This window comes from Cyanistes caeruleus, chromosome 11 (assembly GCF_971803275.1).
Source record: "Cyanistes caeruleus chromosome 11, bCyaCae1.hap1.1, whole genome shotgun sequence".
NCBI lineage: Eukaryota > Metazoa > Chordata > Aves > Passeriformes > Paridae > Cyanistes > Cyanistes caeruleus.
In genome coordinates, this window is record NC_141711.1 from 16951293 (window position 1) to 16970043 (window position 18751).

General features: G+C 58.4%; 1 protein-coding gene across 2 annotated transcripts in view; it reads left to right on the forward strand.

Moving 5' to 3' along the window:
• The window catches only part of BSN (bassoon presynaptic cytomatrix protein), an 86716-nt gene that overhangs the window by 65782 nt on the left and 2183 nt on the right, over nucleotides 1-18751 (forward strand). For both annotated transcript variants that reach the window (XM_086845103.1, XM_086845102.1), the window contains exons 4-7: nucleotides 6710-7174; nucleotides 8175-14813; nucleotides 15565-17704; nucleotides 18007-18743. In XM_086845103.1, the coding sequence (XP_086701229.1) occupies nucleotides 6710-7174; nucleotides 8175-14813; nucleotides 15565-17704; nucleotides 18007-18743 (9981 nt within the window). The remainder of the gene's footprint in view (nucleotides 1-6709; nucleotides 7175-8174; nucleotides 14814-15564; nucleotides 17705-18006; nucleotides 18744-18751) is intronic.

The window sequence follows — 18751 nt, forward strand, 5'->3', positions numbered from 1 at the left end:
TGTGGGTGAGGGAGCCAGGCAGGGGGAATGATGCTCCACTTGCTCCTTCAGCCTAGCAGGCACCAGTGTGTGGCTGCTGGGGTCCAGAGACATGACCTGCTCTGCTGACCACTGTTTGGGAGTTCCATTTAGTGCTCCATTTTGTTTACAGATTCTATATATATATTTGTATCTAGACACGTGCTAAGCTTCAGAAGGAGCATTGCAGTTAGCAGCACAAATGCAGAAAGTTCTGCATCTAGCTTGAGTGGGATTTTGAGGTGGTTTTAGAGCAAAAAAGGCATAATCAGGGTAATAAAGTATCCCACACTTTCTGCCCTGTCCTGTGTCCTGGAGGTGGCTGTAAATGGTGGTGTGGGACACACAACCCCACGCTCTCCCCAGGGATGCCCCTGTCTGTGCGCTGCCCCCAGTTTCCCTTGGTCTGGTACTGGGGCACCTGAATTCCCTCTGGTCTGTTCTCACCACAGGTGCAGATCCCACAAGCACCTCCTGCGTGTGCTCCATCTCTCCTCCTGATCTCTGGTGCTTCCGCTGTCACAGCGCACGTTTTCTTTCCTTGCCCTCGTTTCAAATCCCATCACTGCCTCAGCCTCCTAGGAGAGATAAGGGCTGGGGCGGAGGTAAAACCAGGCCTGTGGTAGTCTGCTGATGGCACATGATTGTTCAAAGCACTCTCTGTGAACGTGCTCTGGTCAGATTTTGTTGTATATCCTTGCCTCTGTAATCAGAAATCCCAGAGCCTTTGGCACTGCTCAGCTCACCCACCTCCCCCTGTCCCAAAACTGTGGCAGCTCAAAGGTGCTTGGCAGAGGTGTGGGGAGGGGATTTGGAGGGGCTCTGGAGAGTTCAGCTGGGAGAATGGGCAGAATCCAAGGAGGAGTAAGCATCAGCCTGTGCTCACTCATTTCTCACTCATCTGAGTGAGAAATGAGTTGCCCGGGGAGGGAAGGGTACAGGAGCACTTAGAAGGTGGGGAACCTGCCAGCCAGACCCCTGGCATTGCCTGAGGTGGGTCTGAAACAGCCCTGGCAGCCAATGATCAAGTATGATTTAGTCCCTTTCCTTTAACACTGTGCTAAAAAGCATGCACAGCACGGACAGAGCTGCAGTGTTCTGAGCACAAGGATGCAGAGTGTTAGGGAACTGGGATCACACGGTGAGATGCCCCCATTTCTGCTGTGGGAAGGTGTGTGGAAGGTGTCTGGTTGTCAGGAGCCCTCCTAAAGGGAGCTTTCCTGCTAGCGGGGCTGAGAAGAGGGCTTGGGAAGTGATTTTATGAGGTTCTTGTTAATTTGGATCTTGATTCAGATACCAGAAGTGTTTTCCATATTTTCCAGGCATCCATCTGTCACAGTGATGAGCCCTGCACAGTACTTGTCAGCAAATAAATGAAATATTCTGGTGAGATTCACTGCATATAATGCTGGGAGATGAGATCTGGCTTGCGAGATACTTGTACCTCATGCTACTTATTTTGTACAGATTTTTGCCCCAGTATTTTAATAGATAGTGTTTTGATTGTGTAAAATAGATTGTGTAGAGAATAATTAACCAGGAGAGTCCCAGGGGTGAGATTGTGGGGAGCAGTTTGCGTGGGGATAAAGACCATGACGCTGAGCATCTTCCAGGCACTGGAGAGGTTGAGCCAAGGAGCCCAGGGGCTGGTGGGGATGGTGGGACTGGTAACCAGCTGCTGACTGGAGAAGCTGGGAAACTTCTGGCACCACTGGCTCCCACCAAGCCTCTCAGACCTCCAAGTCATTGAAGAGAGAATTCATGTTTAACTGTGATGCTGAGGCTCTCTGGCTCCATCATTAAAAAAACCCAGCAGCGCTGGGGGAATTGAGCATTTAATTAACTTGCCAAGTGGTAACATTGACCAGAATTATGCGGGAAGACTTCTATTTTTGTTAATTACAGTTTTGTTGTCGCCCATTAGTAAATTAAAACAATTGCAGGGCAAGACCCGGTGGAGGTTGGCGAGCTTGGCTGTGGCCACCTGCCAGCCAGCTCTGGAGCTCTGGAGAGGCTGGGAGCACCCCCATCCCTGCAGCCCTCACTGCTGACCCCCCCTACCCTGCCTCGCCCCCCAGGAGGGAGCACAGGCAGCCATGGGCACAGCACTTGCTGCCCCTTCAGCATAGCCAGCAGGAATTGTGGCCAAACCCGGCATCCCCTGATGCCACACACACGGCTGAAAACTGGCACGGTCCTTCCCACCTAGATACAATGTCTTAAAGGAAGCTGCCTTCTCTCAGTCCCTCATGCCCTGTGCCCAGGACTCTGTCTTGCCTCTTATGACCCCACCAGCACTGATTGTCTCTCCAGAAACCCACTTTTTCTGTGACTCTTCTGCAAATCCCAGTTCTTTGGAGGAAAGGAAAACAGAGAGCCCAAGGAATGAGGGCTGTGACCCTCAAAAGCTGTAAGCTGATAACCAGCTGGGCTGGGCAGCCCCCAGCAGCCTCACCCCCCTACTTCTGGCTGGCTGTGTTCCAGTGTGCCCTGCCATGCCAGGGCCTCTTCATTTCAGGTGGTATCTCATCTTTGGTTTCATCCCTCTTCTTAATTATTGATGCTTTCCTCTGCCTGGAGCCTGCTCTGCATCCCAGCAGTGTTGCCCATCTTCCCTGCATGCCACAGCCTTCATCAGCCCCAGCTCCCAGACCTGTGCTCCACATGGTTAAACCCCCCCATACCCACCACCACGGCGGTTCTAAGGCAGCAAACCTCAGTGCCAAGCAAGGCCCAATCCCCATCCTGATCAGGGCCAAGGTTTCCAGCATCTTCAAGTGTGGAGACTCAGACAGAAGCTGCCATGTCTTTGCCATAAGCTCCTTACCCACTTTCCACCCCAGCGAGGGGCACCCTGGTTTCCTGGGCATCCAAGGCTTTGGACATGCAAAGCACTAAATACAGCCTAATTATTATTATCTTCGTGGGATCTGGTTAATCTCAATGGGGATTTACAAGCTGTTAGCAAAGCAGCCGCTCCTCCAGTGTTTGCATTTTTCTCAGGGGCAGCTTAATCCCCTTGGCTGTGTTCTCTGGGAAATGCCTGAGGCCAGGTTATATGGAGGAGGAAACTGCTTCAGAGCCAGTCCCAGCCAGTCCCTCGGAGAGGGAGCAGAGGTGCAGTGGGATAACCAAACACCGAGCTGATAACACTGCGGGAGAGGGACGGATCATTTGTCACCAGCAGAGCGTGGGACACTGGCAGAAGGCTGGGAGGTGCCTCAGCTTCAGCATCCTCAGAGACCCCCTGGGATTTAGCCCCCAGATACAACAGGTGTCAGTGCTGTGGTTGATGGGGCTGCAGAGGTCTCTGAAAGAAGAGCTCAGAATTATTTACCAGAGGCATTACCACTGGCACGGACAGCTTTGCTTGCCTCCACCTTCCCACAGCTGCTGTGGGCAGGATTTCTCTCTCCCTCATGTGCATGTGGGAGCTGGGCAGCTCACAGCTGCTGCTGCTGCTGGAGTGTTCACTGCAGCCAGTGCGAGCTGTGATGGCAAATGCTGCGCTGGCTGCTGCAGCATGGTCTGTGCTCACACACAGCTCCACGTGGCACTGGCTGTCACAGGGATGGGGCATTCCCACAGCTCAGGAAAATTCAGTTATCCTTTTGCTACTTTTCTGCCTTTTTAACCTCACAGTCATTTTCCACAGGAGTTTGGATTGAAGCACAGGGTGCTTCTCTTCAACCTGTAAGACCCCAGAGATGCTGAAGCAAAAGCCAGTAAGAGAAAATGCAAACTCAGCATATGCCAGCCTCAATTTGACTGTCTCTGGGGCTTGGCTGGCACCTCTTACAGCTGGCAAAGCCCAAGGACCCTCTCTGCCTGCCCTTCCCTGGTTCCTACCTTCCCACTGTACCCAGGCCTTCCTGCCTGCTTTGAAAGACAAGGGGCATTTCAGAGTAGAGCTCCACAATCTTTTTGGCAGAGCTATTTTTAACAGAGATTTTCCCTTATCCACTTCTCGGTGCGGTCCCATGAAGAGTCAAGCTGTCACATCTACGAGAGCAGGATGGCAGGGTGAGCTGCTCAAACTGGGGCAGCTGCCAAGAGGAATGGCTGCAGAGCCACAGCTGGGAGGAACCTCAGGGAGGAGGCTCAGACCAACCTGCAGAGATATCAGATCATAGAATTGTAGAACGATTTGGGTTGGAAGGGACCTTCATCCCATTCCAACCCCTCTGCCATGGGCAGGGTCACCTTCCACTAGACCAGGTTGCTCAAAGCCCCATCCAGACTGATCATGAACACTTCCAGGAATGGGCATTCCCATGGAATAGATTAGTACTGTGCTGATCTGCCTGTGGAGGAGCCCCAAACCTCATGCTGATGAGATCACACCAGCAGTGACACCTGCCTGTCCATGGGCTTCTTGAATGAGACCTGGTTGGCACTCAGCATCTGCAGTTGGTACCTGGTGGCCAGTGTTGGCCTTCCATGGTCTTTCTGGGCTTGAATTTTTCCCTGGAAGGGCAAAAGCAGTTGTGCCCATCACATATGCAGAGCTCCCCAGTCTGTGTGGCAGGTTGGGACATCATGAAGATATACAACGCCCCATTCAGGGAGTGTGTAAAGGATCCGAGTGAGGCAGGCTGGGTAGTTCAAGGCAAGCTGATCTCCTCCAGCTCCTTCAGGACCATGCTGGGAGCTGGTGTGATGGTGTGGCAGACAGGTATGGGCAGGAGCTGAGCTGAGCTTTGCCCTGACATATCCAACTCATGCATTGTGCACCGTGCCCTTCCCTCACTGCCTGCATCAGGGAGAGAGATCTGGCAAAGAAAAATGGGATTCCTGAACGAAAAATGAAAGGTCGCATATCTCCATGAGGCATGGTTTCAATTTGTGTCACACAATCACATTTCCTTCTGCGGCCTGGAATAATTACACAGCAGAGTGGGGTGAGCAGATCTGATTCAGAGGCACGGGAACGAGTTCTGAAACAAAAGAAGACAAATGCAATCATTAAGATACAATAGGCTGCACTTGCCCCTTAATTAGACTTTCTCTTTGATTAAGCAGTAATTAAATATTACTGTACTGAAAGGGATTTTTTTAATGGCCCTCCAAAGCCCTAATGTATTCTTAAGATGTTTGTGTGAAGAGCAGGGGTTGCTGCAGGGTGCTGTTTGGGAGGATGTTTTACACCTGCCCCTTTCCTGCAGGAGCAGCCCTCCTGCCTCTCTGCTCCCTGGAGAGCATGGGGCCGGCTGGCTGCTCCTGGGCTGGATTGCTGCAAAAGTGAAGAAGTGTCTGTGGGAAAGCCCTGCTGCTGAACCAGCAGCTGCAAGGCATCTCCAGCATCTCATCATAACCTGGAGACTCCTGGCATGCAGATGACAAGGCTATCACAGTGCTTCTGTCCCATAGATGTGGGATTTAGAGTCATAGATTAGAATCATGGAACTGTTCAGGTTGGAAAAGACCCTTAAGATCATGGAGTCCAACTGCTATCCTAGCACTGCCGAGCCCACCACTAAATTCTGTCCCTAAGCACCACATCTACATATCTTTTAAATCCTTTCAGGGATGGTGACTCCCCTGCTTCCCTGGGCAACCTGTTCCAGTGCTTGACAACCTTTTCAGTGAAGAAATTTTTCCTAAAATTCAATCTAAACCTCCCCTAGCACCACCTGAGGCTGTTTCCTCAATGTCATTTTGATGAACCTCATCTTCTCCAGGCAGACCATGGCCCCAGGGTATACAGCTGGCTCACAGCCCTGGCTCCAGGCTGGTCCAACTGAAGACCAAGACCACCTCTCTGACAGCATGACAGCTCCTCAGGGCCAGCCACCCATTGAGGTTGGCCACCCTGAGCTTTGGGAGCAGTGGAGAAGTCTGGGAAAAGAATCTGGAGCATATTGTACTGTTAGCAGCAAAACCAGGAAGATTTAAGGTGCTGAAATGTCTAAAGGAAAAGTGTCAGGCCCCTATTCCTGGACATTCCTGGGTGGGTAAAAATAGCCCTTGGGCGACCCCGGGGAGGAAAGCGCTTCTGATCTCTTAATGCAGAGCCCCTGCCGTAGCCCTGCGGGCTCTCTGCCACTCACAACCCTGCTTGCCTCTGCTTTTTCCAGGCCATAAAACGACAGCTCTTGCTGAGAATTTCACTAGACAAGATTGTCTTGTTCTTTTCCTGCACAGCGTGTACTTTGGGTAATATCTTTGGGAAATTCTGGCGTACTTGTGTACCCAGTATTTTTGTTAACCTAGAAAAAAAGAGCTGTAAGTGTTATGATTATGCTATTAAACCTTTATTGTATCAAAGAAAACAAATCAGAGTGAGAGGAGCTATATGGAGCTGAGAAGTGTAAAGCTATGGTAGTAATCTGCCTTTGATTGTTTAATTTCGCTTTAAACTGAAATACCACAAGGCTGAAGAATCAAAGAGCTGATGATGCTGAGGGATTGTGCTGGAGCGTGTGCAATCCCTGTGCCACAGCCATGGTACCTCTGGCTGAACATCCCTGGGTTCTGGACAAGGGTAGGGATGTGTTGAAGCTGGATGTGGATGGTTTGCAGGGTATGGCTATGATGCTGCATGCCCCTCCACAGCTGGTTATTTGGTTTGGGTGGGCCGAGTCCTCTGCGCTGTTGCCAGGTGTCCCACCAGCAGAGCTCCTCCGTGAGATCCCTGCTGGGGTGAAGCTCCCAGAATTTCAACAGGACTTTTCCTTCCATTCTTTTGCAGAAGAACGAATGGCTGTGCTTGAACTGCCAAACTCAGCGGCTGCTCGAAGGCAGCCTCGGCGACCCTGCCCCAATGCCACTGCCTACCCCAAAGCCGTCATCCACTGGATCCCCGCGGCACCAGCCGCCCGCCGCCGGCCAGCAGCAGAGAGTGCCCACGCCGGCGCCTGTGCCCACCGAGCCTGTGGCACCCCCCGAGCAGCAACCCTCGCCTGCCAGGAGCCTCCGGGCTGCTGAGCAGAGCAGGACCCCGAGCCCTGCCCCAGCAGAGAAGAAGCCCCCACCGCCAGCAGAAAAGAAGCCCCCGGTGCCAGCAGAGGAAAAGCCCCTGCCCAAAGCTGCCCCAGAGCCTTCCAGAGCTCCTGAGAGCATCGCTCCAAAGGGGAAGAGCATGACCCCCAAACCAGAGGCGGAGACCAAGGAGGGCCAGACACTCCCCGACGTGCCGCGGGCAAAGGAGCAGGAGGTGAGCTCTCAGGTGTACCCAGCCCCAAAAATCCCTGGGCTGGCATGGTACTGAGCTGTGCCTCTATCAGTAATTGTGCCTACAAATGAGGAAGGACCTTCCATGGCAGCATGCTGATATTTGCCTTCTTTTTATTAAAATCAATTCGGGCAAAATGCGATAGTTCAGGTCATGTCTGGCCTTTGGATTTCTTTTAAAATAATATAAAGGTAGTTGGGATTTGTTGTCAAATGGAAAACTCATTTTCCAGCATTCCATGTTGCAGCAGTGGGTGTTTTTCAAGCTCTTCATCCCACCTTTCTAAAATTCAAAACAATTCAGGGAAACATTTGACTGCCTTGGGATGGTGTTTCCCCACAAGCAACCATCCCAGCAGCAGCCAGCAGAGCCCCCATGGGGAGGCGGCATGGCAGAAGGTCCCCACCAGTTGGGAGGGAATGGCTGCCCCCCTCGCTGATGTGCAGCCCCCAGGGAAGAGGCTCCTTGTGTCTCCAAAGTCAAGTAGTCCATGGTGCCTCTGTGCTGGCAGGGTGACAGGTCCTGCCAGCACTGGGGCTGGGTGTGATGGCACAGTCCCCATGGCTGAGAAACTTGTCCCCCACACTGCCTAACTGTCAATCCAGTTAAAGGGGGCTGTTTATTTCTGCTGGAATCTAGCAAATATGCTGGGGCCAGCCCTGCTTCTGAAGGGTGCCTTGGGGGCTGGGGGCCCAGTTTTTCAAACATATTTATTAGTTCCCTAATATCTTTATGCCTGGGGCCATTTGCTGTACCATCCCTGCTTGCAGCACACCCTCTCACCTGCCATTGTTAGCACAGACAAGTTGCTGATGTGCCACTGAATTGGGGGACACGGGGCAACCCCCAGCCTTTGCTCTGGGCTGGCTCCTAATGGTTCCCAGACTTTCTTTGTGCTCCTTGGGAGACATTTTGGGGGAATGTAGGAGCAGCATCTGTAGGAGCTGCCTGGATCTGACGCTGTGTTCTCCCCTGCCTGCAGGACGGCAGCAAGCCTTATCCCCCGGATCTGTCCCGCAGCCCCCAGAGCCTCAGCGACACCGGCTACTCCTCCGACGGCATCTCCAGCTCACAGAGCGAGATCACCGGCCTGGTGCAGCAGGAAGAGGAGAAGCTGAGCAGCACAGGGCTGGCTGGGCAGAGCCCCCCCAGCCCCTCTGAGCTCACCAAGCTGGAGAGCAGCATGCGGCCTCTCCTGGAGGGCCGGGGCGCACCGACAGAGTCCCCTGAGCGTAGCAAGAGCCGCACAGAGCCACAGGAGGACCAGCGGCAACAGCAGCGGCCACGGTACCTCTCCATCACCCCTGAAGCCTTTGACTCAGACGAGGAGCTGGAGGACATCCTGGAGGAGGATGAGGAGTGGGAGAACCAACGGGAGCGTCGGGAGAGTGCGGAGTCCTCAGATGAGTTTGGCAGCAAGCTGCGGCATGACTATGTGGAGGACAGCAGCGAGGGGGGCTTCTCTCCAGTGCCCCCCCGGACCAAGGGTCAGGAGGCAGAGGTGACCGATGAGGAGTTCATGCGGAGACAGATCCTGGAGATGAGTGCTGAAGAGGACAACCTCGAGGAGGAGGAGGAAGGCTATGGGCGCACCAAATACAGCATCCCCAAAGCTGGGCAGAAGACTGAGGCAGAGAAGGGCAAAGAGCCAGCGTCAGCCAAGCGGCGCCTTCCACACGGTGCCAGCAGCATGTACACAGAGGAGAGCAAGGAGGTGGAGGCAGTGGAGGGTGATGACTTGAGCACAACCCAGGGTGGGCTGCGGCGATTCAAGACCATTGAGCTGAACAGCACAACTGGCTATGGCCGGGAGATGGAGATTGGCCAGGAGCCAGATACCAGTGTGGACCGAGAGCCTGAGCTGGAGATGGAGAGCCTGACAGGCTCTCCTGAGGAGCGCTCACGGGGCGAGTACTCCTCCACCCTGCCAGCCACAACGCCCAGCTACACCTCGGGCACCTCACCCACCTCCATCTCCTCACTGGAGGAGGATAGCGACAGCAGTCCCAGCCGCCGGCAGCGGCTGGAGGAGGTGAAGCAGCAGAGGAAGGCTCGGCATCGCTCACACGGCCCTTTGCTGCCCACCATTGAGGATTCATCTGAGGAGGAGGAGATGCGGGAGGAAGAGGAGCTCCTGCGGGAGCAGGAGAAGATGCGGGAGGTGGAGCAGCAGCGCATCCGGAGCACAGCGCGCAAGACCAAGCGTGACAAGGAGGAGCTGAGGGCCCAGCGGAGGAGGGAGCGCTCCAAAACCCCCCCCAGCAACCTCTCCCCCATCGAAGATGCCTCCCCCACAGAGGAGCTGCGACAGGCAGCGGAGATGGAGGAGCTGCACCGCTCCTCCTGCTCCGAGTACTCGCCTTCCATTGACTCAGAAGCAGAGAGCTTTGATGCTGTGGCCTCCAAGCTGTACAAGTCTGGCAGCGAATACAACTTGCCCACTTTCATGTCACTGTACTCCCCGACAGAGAAGGTGGAGAGTGGTGCCAGCCAGCCCATCAGCAAACCCCTGAAAAGCGCTGAGGAAGCCTATGAGGAGATGATGAGGAAGGCAGAGATGATGCAGAAGCAGCAGGTCCAGCAGGCCCAGCCTGCCTCTTCCTACAGCAGCACCTATCAGCAGGTTGGCTACCGCAGTACTGAGGGCCAGAACGGCTTCGACTACCAATATGGTGAGGAATACCGGTACGACGGCGGCCTCACGCGCTCCTCCCAGCCCGACTATCCCAGTGCCCTGCCGAAGGCAGGAGCGGTGTATGAGGAAATCCTGCAGACCTCACAGAGCATCTCCAGGATGCACCAGTCCTCTTCCTTTGACCTGGCCCTCAAGCAGGGTGAGAAGGTGAAGGGGCAGGAGGAGGCATACCAGGAGAAGCGCTTCCTCAATGCCGAGAGCGCCTATGCTGACCTGCTGAAGCAGAACGGCGGCCCGCTCACCCCTGGCACAAGCCCCACACAGCTCTCTGCTCCTGTCTCCTTCGCCAGCTCTGACAGCAGCACCAGCAAGACTATTCCTGATGTCCGGGTCACTCAGCATTTTGCAAAAGAGGGACAAGACCTAGCCAAGCTCCAGAGTGCCCCGGCAGCACCCAGCTCAGTATCCAAGGCTACCACCACTCCTTATGCTTACAGCAAAGGCACCAGCACGGTGACAACAGCAGCAGGCAGCCCGGGGAGTGCGCTGCAGAGCTACAGCTCACCAAGTCCAGAGGCCCCATCCATAGCTGGGAGAAGCTACACTCCATCGAAGAGCACTGTCAGCTATGGCTCACAGACCGAGGACACCACCAGAACCAGGACAGTGGAGATTAGCGTGCAGACAGCCAGGGAGAAGATCCCAGTCGTGAGTGACAGCAAGCCCACGCTGCCCAAGACATACACGTTCTTCAAGAGCTCCAGCCCTCCACTCTCACCCACCTCACCCACACAGAGTCCCACCCGCACCACAAAGGCCACGGCAGAGTTTTCCACGCAGACACAGAGCCCAGTCCTCTCCTATGAAGGTCCTTCTGCTGCTGCTGCTGGCCCAGACACTTCTTCCCCCATGGTGGCACAGGGGACACAGACGCCTCACCGGGCGGGCTCGCCACGCCTGACCCGGCAGGCTTCCTCACAGGACTCCCCGTTCATGGTGATCACACTGGCAGCCGATGCAGCCAGCCAAACCAAGCCAGACAGCTCTGGCGCCTTGACGTCTCCCACTTCGTCCCCCACCAGGCCAAGCCGGCAGCTGCTGGCACATGGTTACACCCAGACACCGGAGCCAGAGGAGCCGACAGGTGCCTACATCAGGGCACAGCCAGTGAAGGACCATGCCCAGAAAGCACCTGCCGTGACTTCAGCTGCTGATGGCATCACAGGGCTGTACAGCTGGGGAGCACTCCCTGCAGAAAACATCTCCCTCTGCCGCATCTCCTCCATCCCTGGCACATCCCGGGTGGAGCCAGGGCCCAAGGTGCCAAGCAGCAATGCTGTGGACTTACGGACTGCACTGAAGTCTGCCCCCATCATCATAACAGACCAAGGCATGGATCTCACATCCTTAGCCACTGAAGCCAGGAAGTACTGCCTGACCCTGGACCACATCCCCAACCGGCAGTCCACGGCCATCCAGCCCTTGATCATCAACCTCAATGCCCAGGAGCAGCCCCACGCCATCATTGCCGCAGCCAGCACTGCTGGCCTGGCCATCGCCTCTCCCATGATTCTCTCACAGTCCAAGCAACCTGTGGTCTACGGAGACCCTTTCCAGAGCCGTGTGGATTTCGGGCAGGGGACCGGGAGCCCAGTGTGCTTGGCGCAGGTGAAGCAAGTGGAGCAGGGTGTCCAGACAGCCACTGTCAGAGCCAGTGGGGTGGCCAGTGGCAAGCCCGAGCCCACCGCTGCCCCCCAGACCAAATTTGCACGGTATGGGATGCCAGGCCAGATGGTGAAGAAGGATGTGCTCCTCACACAGACCGGTGGGGCACAGAATGCCAGTGGTGTCCCACAGTCCTTCCCACCAGAGCCAGGATCGGAGGTGTACCGGGCAGTGCCAGTAGAGCTGAAGAGCCAGAGCCCTCTCCTTGCCCTGGGTGGCAAGAAATCCCAGGTGATGATGGTGCAGATGGAGGAGGCAGCAACTGGCCCAGTGACCAAAGTGCTGAAGGAGGAGGTGCCAGCCAATGTCCTGGACCTCACGGGCGTGAAGCCGGAGAGCCAGGTGGCCTGCTGTGACATGGTCTACAAGTTCCCCTTTGGTGGCAGCTGCACAGGTGCTTTTAACCCCACCTCCAAGATGCCAGAGAAAAAAACCGGGGAGGCAGCAGTGGTGCCTGGTCGGAAAGCTGGTGGGCCAATGTATGGCAGCAGAGAGCCAGAGCTGCCAGAGACCTTCCCTTACCGGGAGCAGCCAGCCCCGGCACCTGCGCTCTACGAGGAGCAGAAGTTTTACCCAGCCAGCGCCTTCGGACGTCTCTACTCCTCCATGTCGGACACGAACCTCTCTGAAATCGGGATGAGCTACTATCACACAAAGGGGGATCAGCCCTTCCCTGCTGCAGCAGGTGATGCCGCTGTGGACCTCAGCACCATGAAACACTCCTACAGTGTGGGCTTTGCCGAGGGGGGTTACCTGGGCCAGGGGCTACAGTACGGCTCTTTTTCTGACCTCCGCCAACCAGGAGAGCTGCTGAGCCACCCCTTCCCCATGCGGAGGTACAGCTCGGCCTCCAACATCTACTCCGACTACCGTTTCTCACAGCGGGGGGACCTGGCCAGCTTCCAGGAGTCCAGCCTGGCCCACTACAGTGCCACCACGGCGCGTGAGATCAGCCGCATGTGTGCTGCCCTCAACTCCATGGACCAGTATGGGGGCCGGCATGCTAATGGCCCTGATGTGCTGCCTTATGGCCCCAGCAGCGGGCAGGGGGGCACAGGGGGGCTGGCAGCTCAGCAGCAGGGCCCTGTGCCCCCCAAACCCAGTGGGATGTACAACCCCAACTTCCCTGAGGGCAGGCAGGGCTTCAGCAACCTGGCACAGTACAATGTTCCTGGTGTCCGCCTGGGCACCATCCGGCAAATACTTCCTTCCACCGCAACCGTGCGGGCTGCCGACGGCATGATCTACTCCACCATCAACACCCCCATCGCCTCCACGCTGCCCATCACCACCCAACCGGCCTCGGTGCTGCGGCCCATGCTGCGTGGGCTATATAGACCCTATGGCCCAGGCGGTGTGACAGCAGTCCCACTGGCCAGCTTGGCCAGGCTGCCAGTTGTCACCCCCCGTGTCCCGCTCGCAGCACAGGGCCTCTACCGCTTCCCAGCCCCAAGCCGGACGGCCCCAGCAGCCTCAATGATGGAGACACCCGTCTACCTGGGAAAACCCGTCGCCAGCACAGCACCAGCAGCGGTGGGAGCTGCTCCCGCTCCCAAAGCACCCGCTGCCCCCGCCGCACCTGCCGGTGGCTTGCAGAGAGCAGAGCCGCCACCGGCTGCCCCCCGTGCAGAGGCACCAGCAGCACCAGCAGCCCCCAAGGAGAGCGGGCCAGTGGCTGCAGCGCCCAAGCCACCACTGGATGGAGCTCAGCGGGAGGAGCGGGAGCGGGAAGAGGAGCGCCAGCGCAAGCAGCAGGAGCACGTGCTGCAGCTGGAGCGGGAGCGCGTGGAGCTGGAGAAGCTGCGGCAGCTGCGGCTGCAGGAGGAGCTGGAGCGGGAGCGTGCGGAGCTGCAGCGGCACCGGGAAAAGGAGCAGCTGCTGGTGCAGCGGGAGCTGCAGGAGCTGCAGTGCATAAAGCAGCAGGTGCTGCAGCAGCAGCAGGAAGAGCGGCACGCGCAGCTGGCGCTGCAACGGGAGCAGCTTGCCCAGCAGCGCCTCCAGCTCGAGCACATCCATCAGCTCCAGCACCAGCTGCAGCAGCAGCTGGAGGAGCAGAAGCGGCAGAAGACCATCTTCCCCACTCCCGTGGAGCCCACTGCCCGCCCACCCGAAGGGCCCGCTGAGGCGCCGCGGGTGCTGCCGCACAATGGGCAGGCATGGCCCCCACCAGGCCAGACGCCCCCAGAGGGGCCTGCCGGTCCCCGCTACCCCATGCCACAGCGCCCACTCAGCAGCTCAGCCTCAGACATGTCACTTCAAGTCGAGGAGTCCTGGGAGCCTGGCCGGGGCATCAAGAAGAGGAACTCGATGCCACGGCTGAGGGATGCCTATGAGAAGGAGACCTTTGCGGCGCGGAAGATGGCGGACAGCAGCGTGCAGACAGATGAGGAGGACGGCGAGGAGCGGTATATGCTGTCACGGCGGCGGCGGACGCGGCGCAGCGCTGACTGCAGTGTGCAGACGGATGAGGAAGACAGTGGGGAGTGGGAGCAGCCCGTGCGCCGCCGGCGCTCCAGGGCCTCACGGCATGCTGATGCCAGCACCGAGGGCAAGACGGATGGGGCAACCCGCACAGCCAGCGTGGGTATCCAGACCATCAGTGACTGCTCAGTGCAGACAGAGCCCGACCAGCTCCTCCGTGTCTCCCCCTCCATTCACATCACCACCCATGACCCCCGAGTGGAGATTGTGAAGTACATCTCAGCCCCAGAGAAGACGCAGCGGGGTGAGAGCCTGGCCTGCCAGACAGAGCCAGAGCCAGCTCCTCAACCTGGCGTCGTGGTCCCCCAGCTGACAGTGCCCACCACCATCCCACCCTATTCCACCAGCCTCCAAATAGTGAGCACAGGCCCCCTGGACCCCCACACGGTCCGGCAGCAGACCCTGGGCAAGTTTGAGAAGAAGAAGCCGGATCCCCTGGAAATTGGTTACCAGTCCCATCTGCCGGCCGAATCCCTCTCCCAGCTGGTGACCCGCCAGCCACCCCGCTCTCCCCAGGTCCTCTACTCACCCGTCTCCCCCTTGTCCCCACATCGCCTCCTGGAGTCCTCCTTTGCCACCAGTGAGCGACTGAACAAGGCCCACGTCCCCCCACAGAAGCACTTCACCACCGACTTAGCCCAGCGCCAGCAGACGCTGCCGCGCCCCATCAAGACCATGCAGCGCTCCCTGTCTGACCCCAAGCCCATCAGCCCCACCTCTGAGGATGCCAGCAAGGACAGGTTCTCCCTCTACCAACACCCGCTGCTTCCCAGCTCACAGGTATGTTACCAGAGGGAACAACCTTACCCTCAGGGAACAACCCTGGGAGGCACATTGGGACATTTCAGTTTCATTAGCGCTGTGGCAATTAATGTTTCAGAAGGCCGGCTCCCTGCGGCAGCTGATGGCAGCCAGCAGGCACAGACGTGCATGCCAATACCAGCAGCTGGAGGGAGGCCCTGGAGGTCCATTGGCTGCATGAGCCTGTCAGCAGGCAGGAGAGGATGCGGGTTGACAGCATCAGGGCTGTCCCCTGCTCCAGATGGGTCCCCCTTCTCTCTCGAGGAGCTAGCACCATGCATGACTCCATTTAGGGTTGTGGTGGTTCTTGCTCACACCTTTGCCCCCACACACCAAGGTTGCCTTGGGCAGTCAAGTGCCCAGCCAAGAAGTCCCAGGGCAATTCCTGGGGCACCAGCACAGCACCCTGCGGCAGTCCCCCGAGTCCCTCTGCCAAGTGCCCACGGACAGATAGCATTTTTTGCAGCAGAGGGTATGCACGTGGCCAGCTCAGCACTTGGCCAGCTGCCACCCCCGGTAATTACTCACGGAAAGCGCCCTGCCTGTTACTTCCATCCTATTTATTGTGCTTTTACATAAACGCCGCTTTCTCAGTGCATGGGGGAACACGTGCACAGTGAGATGCCTCACCCCAGCCCTTAGGGCACAGGAGGATCACTGCAATCCTTGGGGTGGGACGTGGGGGGGATACGCACCTGCCCCCCTGACCAGATGTCCCTTGCCTTTGCAGGTGGGGGGGCTGCAGTCAAGCTCGCTGGCGCGCAAGGTGAAGCGGACACTGCCCAGCCCACCACCTGAGGAGCCCCACGTTCCCCTGGCGAGCCCAGCTGCCTCCCAGCTCTACCTGAGCAGCCTGGCTCCCAAGGCCACGGCGCCTGTCACCAAGGCCAGCCTGCTGAAAGAGCTGGACCGAGACCTAAGGCTGGTGGAACACGAGGCCACCAAGCTGCGGAAGAAGCAGGCGGAGCTGGACGAGGAGGAGAAGGAGATCGATGCAAAACTGAAGTACCTGGAGCTGGGCATCACCCAACGCAAGGAGTCGCTGCTGAAGGATCGGGTTGGTGGGCGGGACCACCCCTACCTGCGCTACCCCGGGGATCGCCGCGACTACCTGTCGGACAGCGAGCTGCACAGCCTGCGCCTCGCCTCCTACGACAGCGCCGGCCTGCGCCCTGCCGGGCAGTACCCCGACTACACCGCCGCTGCCGCCGCCGCCGCCGCCGCCGCCGCCGCCGCCTCCTACGGCGCCTACCCGTACCCTGCCCCGCAGGGCCCCGCCGCCTTCCCGCCACCACGCCTGCAGCACCCCCAGTACCCCACAGCCAGCACCTCACAGGATGGCTTGCCGGCAGCTCCACTGCCCACCTTCACGTCGCCCGGTGGCTTCTCGGCCCCCGGCACCGCATACCCAGAGCTGGGCACCCCAGCCCAGCCAGGCTTCCAGCCCCAAAATCCCTACCAAGCCCCGAGCGCCTTTGCTGGGGCAGCCACCGTGCCGGCAGCACAACCTGCCCTCTACCAGAGCCCAGCAGACATAGCTGGCGGGCACCAGAAACCACGGCAGACCTCTCTGGCTGACCTAGAACAGAAGATCCCCACCAACTACGAGGTCATTGGTGCGGCCACCAGCTCCTCTGCCGTGCCTGACGTCACCTTCAGCACTGCACCGGCAAGCGGTGGCTACGAGCAGTACAAGGCACCTGAGACCCGGCCGGCTGAGAGAACCAGCACGGCACCAGGCCCCTCAGCCAGCTATTCTTCTGAGTCCCTCTATACCAGTCTGGAGCAGAACATCCCCCGTAACTATGTGATGATTGAGGACATCAGCGAGCTCACCAAGGACAGTCCAGCAGTGGATGGGCAGAAAGCAGAGCCGGTGGGCACAAGCACCGATAGCCGCCACAGCAGAGAGAAGAGTGATCTAGGGGACACCGAGGGCTCCAGCCGTCCCTGCTGCTACAGCAAAGCCGAGGAGGAGTCTGAGGAGGACATCTATGATCACCATGGCCCTGACCATCGTGGGAAGAACAGCTACTACCGGGGCACAGAAAGTAATGGCAGGGTGTCAGGGAGCTCCACCAGCTCAAGCTACTACTATGGGGACAGTGAGTACCGGCACTCCTCACGGATGGACAAGCACGGCTCTGGCACACCACTACCGAAGCATTCATCCAAGAACCTGGCACCCGCCGTCATCTCCTCCAAGCGCAGCAAGCACAGGAAGCAAGGCATGGAGCAGAAGATCTCCAAGTTCTCCCCCATTGAAGAAGCCAAAGATGTGGAGTCAGACCTGGCCTCCTACTCAACAACCAGCTCGATTGGCAGCAGCAATGTGGCCTCCAGGGCCAAGAAGCTGCAGGATGAGATCACCTACGGCCTGAAGAAGAACGTCTATGAGCAGCAGAAGTACTACGGTGTCTCCAGCCGGGATCTGGTGGATGAGGAGGAGCGGGTCTACTCTTCCAGCAGCAGAACCCGCTCCTCTGGCTATGGGATGGAAAAGTCCTCCGGTCGGGAGATGGGCGGCCGGAGCAAATCCTATGAGCGGGAAAGCATGGAACGCTCCCAGAAAGTCAGCTCCAAGCCCTCATCCCTCAGCATGAGCCAGAGCCGTGGGCGGGCGCCCATGCGCTCTCAGCCCTCGGAGGAGGAGAGCCCCGTCAGCCCCATGGGGAAGTCAATGGGGGGGTCACGCACTGCGGGAGGGCCGGGCCCCCAGTCAGCGGGGGACCCCTGCTCCCAGTTCTGCTCCAGCCACTCGTTGCCTGATGTGCAAAAGCACATCAAAGACGTGCCAAGGAGTCACTCGTACAAGCACGAGGAGGGCTACGGCATGGATGATACCCATTGCGTTGTCTCAGACAGCGAAGGTAACAGCTCCCCGTGGTGACCACCCCAGAGCATGGCACTTCCCCGGGGCATGCCCGTCCGCTCGTACGCAGAGACACTCTCACCGCCTCAGTTTGCTTGACACGTGCCTTCCTCCCCCTGCCCTGGGTGTTCGGTGTTAGCCGGTCCTGCACGGTGCCCTGCTGTGCCGCGTCCCGTCCCCACGGCACGTGCTGTCCCCTGCGCGCGTGCCCGCTGCTTGCCCCTCCCACTTCATTGCATGGCTTCCGCCCGCGCAGCCTCGAGCGAGACATTGACTGTGGTTTGTTTTTGGTTTCTGAAGCCTATCATTTGGGTCAGGAGGAGACAGACTGGTTTGATAAGCCCAGGGAGGCGCGGGCAGAGAGGGTCAGGCACTACGGTGGCCACTCTTCCTCGCAGAAGAGACCCCCAGTTAAGCACACCTACCACGATTATGACGAGCCCCCCGATGAAGACCCGTGGCAGCACGACGATTACCCCCAGCACCGTGAGCACCGGCACCACAGGGAGTACGATCGCCATGCTGGCTCCTCCCGGCACGCCAGCGACGAGCCGCCACGCCGCTCATCAAAGCAGCACCCACGAGAATCCGGCCGCCATGAGCCCCGTGGCCATGGGCCTTCAGCCGGCCCCAAGAAGGCGCAGCAGCCCGAGTCCCGTGCGCCTTACGGCCCCAGCTCCGCTGATTATGCCCCATCATCCCGCCCCGCTGCTCACCACCATGGCACTGAGACCCCCAAGGCACAGAAACCTTCCCAGCCGCATGGGTCGGCCATGCCAGCGCCGAAGCCGGAGCCCCTCACACACCCACAGCAGCCAGCGGCCAGGCAGCAGCAGGCCGGGCAGCCGGCAGCACGGCAGCAGCCGGCAGCACGCCAGGCTGCCCAGCCAGCAAGCTCGGCACAGCCTGAGACCAGGGGCAGGACACAGGGACCCCCCTCGTCCCGGCCACAGCAGCAGCAGCCAGGGCCAGCCCAGGCAGCAGGGAAGGCACCGGCTACACTCCACACACAGCCGGGCGGACACCCAGCACCGGCGGTAAGTAT